This window comes from Orcinus orca, chromosome 17 (genome assembly GCF_937001465.1).
Source record: "Orcinus orca chromosome 17, mOrcOrc1.1, whole genome shotgun sequence".
Classification (NCBI taxonomy): domain Eukaryota; kingdom Metazoa; phylum Chordata; class Mammalia; order Artiodactyla; family Delphinidae; genus Orcinus; species Orcinus orca.
The window spans coordinates 31,205,485-31,213,155 of NC_064575.1; the positions used below are offsets into that span (position 1 = coordinate 31,205,485).

General features: G+C 42.9%; 1 protein-coding gene across 1 annotated transcript; it reads left to right on the forward strand.

The window, feature by feature from the left end:
- Positions 1 to 627: 627 nt before the first annotated feature.
- On the forward strand, positions 628 to 3,097 carry LOC105748310 (DPEP2 neighbor protein-like). Its single transcript, XM_049700474.1, is given in 3 exon segments — positions 628 to 726; positions 1,655 to 1,724; positions 2,784 to 3,097. Coding segments are annotated over 3 exon segments (483 nt in total).
- The last annotated feature ends 4,574 nt before the right edge of the window (positions 3,098 to 7,671 follow it).

Consider the following 7,671-nt stretch of genomic DNA (forward strand, 5'->3'; position numbering starts at 1 on the left):
TGAGAGAGGGCAATACTGGCAGGAGACTGTGCACAGAAGAAGTGACTGATCAGTTCTGATTCTCTTTGTAGCAGCAGTGGCTCCCATTTCTCCTCCTACACCTGGTCACTACCATGTCCTCTACCGAGGGTGTGGAGAAATGCAATTGGGCCGGCATGGGGAGACATACTGCCTGGTTGGTGGCTACCGGGTCTACGGGGATGTTGCTTTGGCCACGCCAGCAAAGGTGGAAGCAGAGAAGCCAGTCCCCAGACGTGCTTCCAAGAGAAATCATGCTCCGGAAAGGTCGGACAAAGACCTGGGTTTCCCCAGACCCAAAATCCGGCGATTGAAGCATTCAAGCAGCTCAGGAATACAAGGTGCTTTGATTCTCAAGCAGGGTGGCCCAACCTCTGGGCACATCCCCTCTGCAACAGCCCCAGTAAACGAATGTCCCATCTTTGCTTTTTCAAGGTCGGCAACAGGGAGTCCCCTCCTAAAGAAAGTTCTCTCTCATTGCCACACTATCAAAGACTGCCCCAAATGTGATTCCTTCCTTGGGCCTGATCAGGCTAAGGGAAGAGTTGTCTCTTTCCTTCTCTGAGTTGGACCAAATCGTCTTAGAAACACCTCTTCACACTGTTGACCATGTTCTTCATGGGGGCTGCTGCTGAGCATTTATCTCATCCTTTCATCGTGGATAGAGAGAGGATTCTAATGCTGTTTACTTCTAGGGGAGAGGGGAGTGTAATGATTATGCTGTCATTTTGTATTATGCCCTTTTGTCATGAATTTGTTTTCAATTTCATGTTAAAATGGGCCCACCATTCCCACTTTTTTAGGTCATTCAGCACCCTCATTCTGCACCTTTAACATCTCTCTCAGTATCACTTGGAAATGTTTGAAATGGCATGAGCTTGTCCTCACATTCCTATCAGCTGTAAATCTGGAGCCCCGACATGAACCTAACCATTGAGCGGAACACCTCTCCACTACCTGTGTAACACTGGGTAGGCCCCTTAACCTCTTGGTTTTATAAGTCCTCAGTTGTAAAAATGTGAGGGTACTAGGAATTTATATTTTGACCAGGACAAGGTTGAGAACAGTGTGCTTTGCTTTTATTCTTCCAAACTGGAATGTCTTCCCTCTCTTCCCCGTGGGGCCAAATCTCACTTGTCCTTCTGTCCCATAGCCAAGGAGCCTTCCCTGATTCACCAGTCCACAGAATTCTCTGCCTCTTAGGGTGAGTGTCATACAACCTAGCTGTGTCTTACATTAATCTTGCCTCTCAAGCGAATCTGAGAATGTGGGTCTCTCTTTCCCTCCTGGGGCCACTCAGGCTGGGCCAGCCCACTGGCACGCCCCAGGTGGGGTGTCTACTAGACTATGGCATGGGTGGGAAGGCCCATGTGTGTTTGGCCAGGCAGACTACTGCAGACTCCACCCCGCTCTCCTCCACAAAACTGCCCCTCCTCCTGAAGCCTGCCCCTGAAGTCACAAGGTTCCTTATATGATCTCACTGGGTAGTGATGCCCTCACAGGTCTTCTGACAGTTTCCATGGCAGGGTAACTATGCAAACGTGCTGCCCTCAGAGAAACTTCCCTACCCTGGAGGGAACTTCTTTCCCTGGAGAAAGTTCTCCACCAGATACCAATCTCTTTGGTTGTCTGAGAGAGAATATCTGACCAGATCTTCTATATTTACTCTAACCTGTCCTCTGCTCCCTGGGAGGACAGTGCAGCAGGTACACCGAGACTGGGCATCTGTACTAGATGCATGGTAGACACACAACCTTCCCTGGCTGCCACTTGTTCCTCTGGGGCTTTCCCACCACATACAACTGAGCACTTTCCCAGCTCTAATACCTGTGACCTGGGACATCTTCAGTGACCCACAGTGCTCACTGCTGAGGACAAGTGAAAAGTTATCCCTAGACAAGTGTGCAGGAAGGTTCTGATCTTTATAAATATAGTCTTCCCCTTTGGGCTACAGGATGCTTCCATTCAGACCCTTTCCTAATTGGCCTCTTAGCAAAAGACAAGTGCATTTTTGTTGGCAAATTGTAAATGTAGCAGTTTGAGGAAGAGGGCCACTCTTGAACCGCACCTTCAAACGCAGGCACCTCTGTGCTGTCATGTAGGCATCTATATCGGTCCCCTCAGACACATCCCATCCTGAGTTGCTGAGTACTAGGGGAGAGGGTGGTGCCATATTGATGGGAAGACCAAAAGAATGAAGGGGGGTTGATGCAGTACTAATGAGACTGGAGGGCTGAGGAGATGGTGTCCCAGGAGGCTGGGTTGATGTGAGCCTAGACTTGGGACCCAGAACCCAGTTCTGAGTCTCCTGATCACTCTGCCTCAGTATTTGGCCTTGTTCTAATCTACATAAAAGTATCAGAGGGGGTTCTTAACCAATTTATATTAGATTATTTTTTTTTCCAAAACTTGAAAGACATTTTCATTAAAACCTCAGAAATGACAGACTGCAAGAAATGTTTTCTCTGTTGTGGAAGGGAGAGATGGAGAGGATCATGATTGCAATTCCTTTTGGGTTCTACTGTTTTCCCTGGGAACGGTCAGGAGACTTCCTCATCTGCTGCAGCCGTAGGCTCTAGGGATTGCTTTTGCAGCCAGTGTCCCTTCTCTAGGGACTCATAGAGGTGATGGGCCAAGGCTGTGTTTTGTATGTCAAGTAGATTAAATGTCTTTAGCCAGAAACTGGGAGAGACATGAGAGAGGGCAATACTGGCAGGAGACTGTGCACAGCAGAAGTGACTGATCAGTTCTGATTTTCTTTGCAGCAGCAGTGGCTCCCGTTTCTCCTCCTACACCTGGTCACTACCATGTCCTCTACCGAGCGTTTTGAGAAGCGCAGTTGGGCCGGCATGGGGAGACATACTGCCTGGTTGGTGGCTACCGGGTCTACGGGGATGTTGCTTTGGCCACGCCAGCAAAGGTGGAAGCAGAGAAGCCGGTCCCCAGACGTGCTTCCAAGAGAAATCATGCTCCGGAAAGGTCGGACAAAGATCTGGGTTACCCCAGACCCAAAATCCGGCGACTGCAGCATGCTGGCAGGAGGCGGACCCCACAGAATCTTGCAGGTGAGCCATCGTAAAGAGAGGGCAATGGCTTAACTGCCTAAGGCAGCAAATGCCTCTTTCTGCATTGACACCCCCCATCCCCGGCCAACTGCCACAGATTAGAACCTGCGTCGTTCTGTCTGAGCCTTCCCCACCCAGGAGCCTCCTTCTACACTAAATGGCCATAAGCAAGGAGCCTCAGAAACTGAGGTTTGTAATGAGAGTCTGCCCTGAACATCCCAGGGCTGAAGCTTGCCTGGAAGAAAACCTGACGTTCTCTGCTCAATCCTCAGGGGCCCTTCTGTGAGCCAAGGAGGATGCAGGAGCAGAGTCAGAGTGCAAAGAAGACTTAGCAGTCTACCAAATGGGCCCCTGCCCTGAGCCATTGTCAGTGGCCACCACCACAAACCAGGGGGGATCTGGGCTTTTTGAAACAGAAAGCAGCAATCTGTGGCTTCCCAAAGAGCCTTCTGCCTGGGGTCTCAGGAGGCAGGATAGAAAGACCCAGGAAGACCTGCTCCCTGAAGCAAGAACAGGATGTAGAGTTAAGCAGTATGCACCCTGCCCCGAGTTTCACATGCTCCTTTATTGCCAGCCCTTTCTGTCCCCAGTGGGATCCCTTACTGCTCAATAAAATTTTTTTGTGTAACAGACTTCTAGGGTCGCCAGTACTCAGATTTAGGTCACAACCCCTGTGCTAGGCACTCCTGCCACCCGGGAAAGGTTCCAAAGGTGGAATAGCTCCAGGGGGTGCCAGGGATCAGAGCCAAATCTTGAGAGGCTGGGGATGAAGGAGTTTGGGCACAGTCCCTAAAGCATCTCAGTGGTTGAGCTTCTGTGAGAAGGCACTTCCCCAGTGTGTGTGTGTGTGTGTGTGTGTGTGTGTGTGTGTGTGTATGTGTGTGTGTGAATGGTAGAAGCAAATTCTCATACTGTGCAGCAGTCCCATAGGGAAACCCACTCATTAATATAAAAAACTACTTGGGGGGACTTCCATGGTGGTCCAGTGGGAAGACTCCATGCTCCCAATGCAGGGGACCTGGATTCTATCCCTGGTCAGGGAACTAGATCCCTCATGCATGCCGCAACTAAGAAGCCTGCACGCTGCAACTATGAGCCCACATGCTGCAACGAAAATCCCACAACTAAGACTCAGCACTGCCAAAATAAATAAATAAATAAATATTTTTAAAAAAGATCTTTAAAAACTTTTTAAATAAAAAAATATATAAAATTACTTGGGGATGCACACATAAGGATTGGCCCTCTAAGTGCTTTGAACACCCAGAGGAATTTTATACTGCCAGAGGGAGAAACTGAGACACATGAAAAAGGTGAAATAACTCTAGGGTAACACCTAGAGGAGTTTAGCTCACAAACAGCACACTGACCCACCACACAGTTTTCATAGTCTCACAAACCAACTTTAACATGGGAAAGTCCCCCAAACAGGAGAAAAAAGGGGCACCAGACAGCCATCGCTGACTAACAGTCCAACTGAATTTATGTATGTATGGAATATATACTTGCCAGTACTTACTTAAATGGGAACTAAAGGAGATCTTGCCCTGAAATGGTCAAGATAAGGCTTTATTGACATTCCAAATTGGTTTTTGCATATGCAGTTGGAGAAAACTGGCTTTTTTTTTTTTTTTTTTTTGCGGTACGCAGGCCTCTCACTGTTGTGGACTCTCCCGCTCTGGACGCGCAGGCTCGGTGGCCATGGCTCACGGGCCCAGCCGCTCCGCGGCATGTGGGATCTTCCCAGACCGTGGCACGAACCCGTGTCGTGTCCCCTGCATCGGCAGGCAGACTCTCAACAACTGCACCACCAGGGAAGCCCTTAAAACTGGCTTGATAAAACATCTTTTCAGAATTCTGATCTTAAGGGAACAAAAAGTCTTTCTAGGTGGAGCTTACATTTAACTCCCCTGTGCCTTTGAGATGTAAATGTTCTACCAGTCTTCTCAGGGAACTCTTACCTACACCATTTCCAAGTCCTGAGACTGGGAAAAAAAAGGAGGGTGAGGGAAGAAGCCATTTTAAACTCAAATGAGTAAACTTGTTTCAACTGTTATTCATAAACTAGTGAGTTTTACATTGTAGTACCTGATTCATGACAAAATTTTAAAATGAAAACTATGAGCTCTCTGTCTGTGTCTATCTGGATGTATGTGTGTATATGTATGTACATTATTAATATATATTTCTAACTTTGGATAGTATTGCCAAAATTAACTTATGAATGAACTCTATTTACTTGACTTAAAGAAAATTAAATATTTATATAAATTTTCAGAAATGTAATAAGAGTTAGCCCAAATAAATTTCAAGTTCATATGAGCTGGGAAATATTAAGTATTAAATTAGTATTTGATATTAAAATTAGTTTGTTGGTTTAATTAATACAGACATGTCTTCAGAGTCATCAACATTAAGTATAATACTTTTATTGTACTTAGGATTACTAAAAGTCAAATAAGATCATATTATCTACGTTTATAAAATTTGTCAACAAGTATAACTTGGTATGATAATATTTTTGTAAGTACATTAAATGCAAATAGGGTAATAGATTTTCGGTTAACTCTTTAAGAATAATTATGCTTTATGATACATCTATTGAAAATTAGTTATCCCAAACCTTTTTGGTAACTTGAAATGTTAGAGTTTTGCTAAATTGTTTAATGCTAGAAATTTATTGAATGTCTAGCTCATTTCCAAACAAGATAAAATACTGAAACAGTAATTACCAAACATAGGCTTCCTTTTACAGAGAAACTAAAGATGTTTAGGGCTATTAATTAAAATTTTTGATGCCACCTTGAGAAATTTTCTATAAAAGGCAGATATTTTTAGAAACTATAAATAATATTTATAAATTTGCAAATCTCCAGAATGCTAATGTAAAAGAGAGTTCAAAATTACTTACTTCTTAATTTTCACTAGAAATTAGGCTTTTAAAGATTAAGAATTCTAATTAATATATGTAATTAAAACTACTAAAAGTAATAAGGAAAACATTTGTGTATGCAAAGAAAAAAGTATAAGAAATAGAAATAAATTTTGTTAAGGGAAAATAAAGTAAATGTGTCCTAAAGAGAGATTAAAAAAGATAGAAAAATAGACAAACAAACCATAGAACAAAGTCTGAAAATAAAAAAAGAAGTTGTAGAAAGTTTATGGAAAAGAAACCATGAGAAAAAGAGTTGCATTGTATGGGTAAATGTTATTAATATAAATGTTCTGGAAATTATATAAAATCTCTAAATTTGAATATATCCTGGTGTGTTATAATTCTAGCTATTAACTTAAAATGCATTATATCACAGAAATAAACAAATTTCTTTGTTAATTACATTATAATCGGATCTTCAACCATTCCATTTTAAGTCTTTTGTCATTTATAGTTAAATGACAAAAGAGTTATTGTTTTACTCTGACACTTTTACAAGAATGAATATCTTCAAGAAGATTCATAGGAAGGATTTTTTTGACAAAAATAGGTTTCTGATAACTTTCAGGTCTACAGAAATGAAATGGAAAACCTGATAGCTTTATAAACTGCTAACAAGAGATCAAGATGAACAAGTATTCATTAAATAGTGAAACTGTGCACCTCAGACTGGGACTTGAACCCATGTGCTGGACTCAAACCCGGCCAAAACTCAGATTGGGAGTCGAACCCAGGTGGCTGGGACTCAAACCTGGCCAAAACCCTGATTGGGTCTTGAACCCATGCAGCTGAGTTTCGAACCTGGCCAAAACCTACAGTTTTCCAACTGAGATCACATACCTGGTTTCAGGACTTAATGAAGCTCAGGTTCTTGATGTCTCATCACAGAAAGAATTCAGTGAGAGACAAAGTGATAGGTAAGAAGTGGATTTATTTAGAGAGAAACACACTCCACAGACAGAGTGTGGGCCATCTCAGAAGGTGAGAGCAAGACCAGGGTATGGGTTTGTCAGTTTTTATAGGGGTGGGTAATTTCATAGGCTAATGAGTGGGAGTAGTATTCCAGCTATTTGGGGAAGTAGTGGGGATTTCCAGGAATTGGGCCATTACCCACTTTTTGATCTTTATGGTTGGCCTTGGAACTGTCATGGCACCTGTGGGTGTGTCATTTAGCTTGCTGATGTGTTAAAATGAGCATATACTGAAGCTCAAGGTCTAGTGGAAGTCCACTTGTCTGCCATCTTGGACCCATTTTGTTCTAATCAGTTTATATCATGTCCTCCGGCTATGTCATTCTTTCAAAGGTTGGGCCCTGCCCCCTTCCCTCCTGTTTCAATAGGACTGAATGAACTGATGCTTATGCCCATAACTTATATAATTTTTTGTCTGAAATATTACTGGCTTTTTAATCTTTGTTTTCTAGACATGAGAAAACCTTTCCCCTTAAGCTAACTGTGACTTGGAGAAATTTAATAAAGTATACTTTGTTAAACAAATATAAAATATTTACCTTTTTCTCTCTATATGATCTATCCAGAATTTGAAAACTCTTAGTGAGTATTCTTGCTTTTATAGCAATATAGATATTTATGTAAATTCCAAAAGAATCTGTTCTTTTTATAAGAGGATGCAATTGGAAACTTTTGTTATATT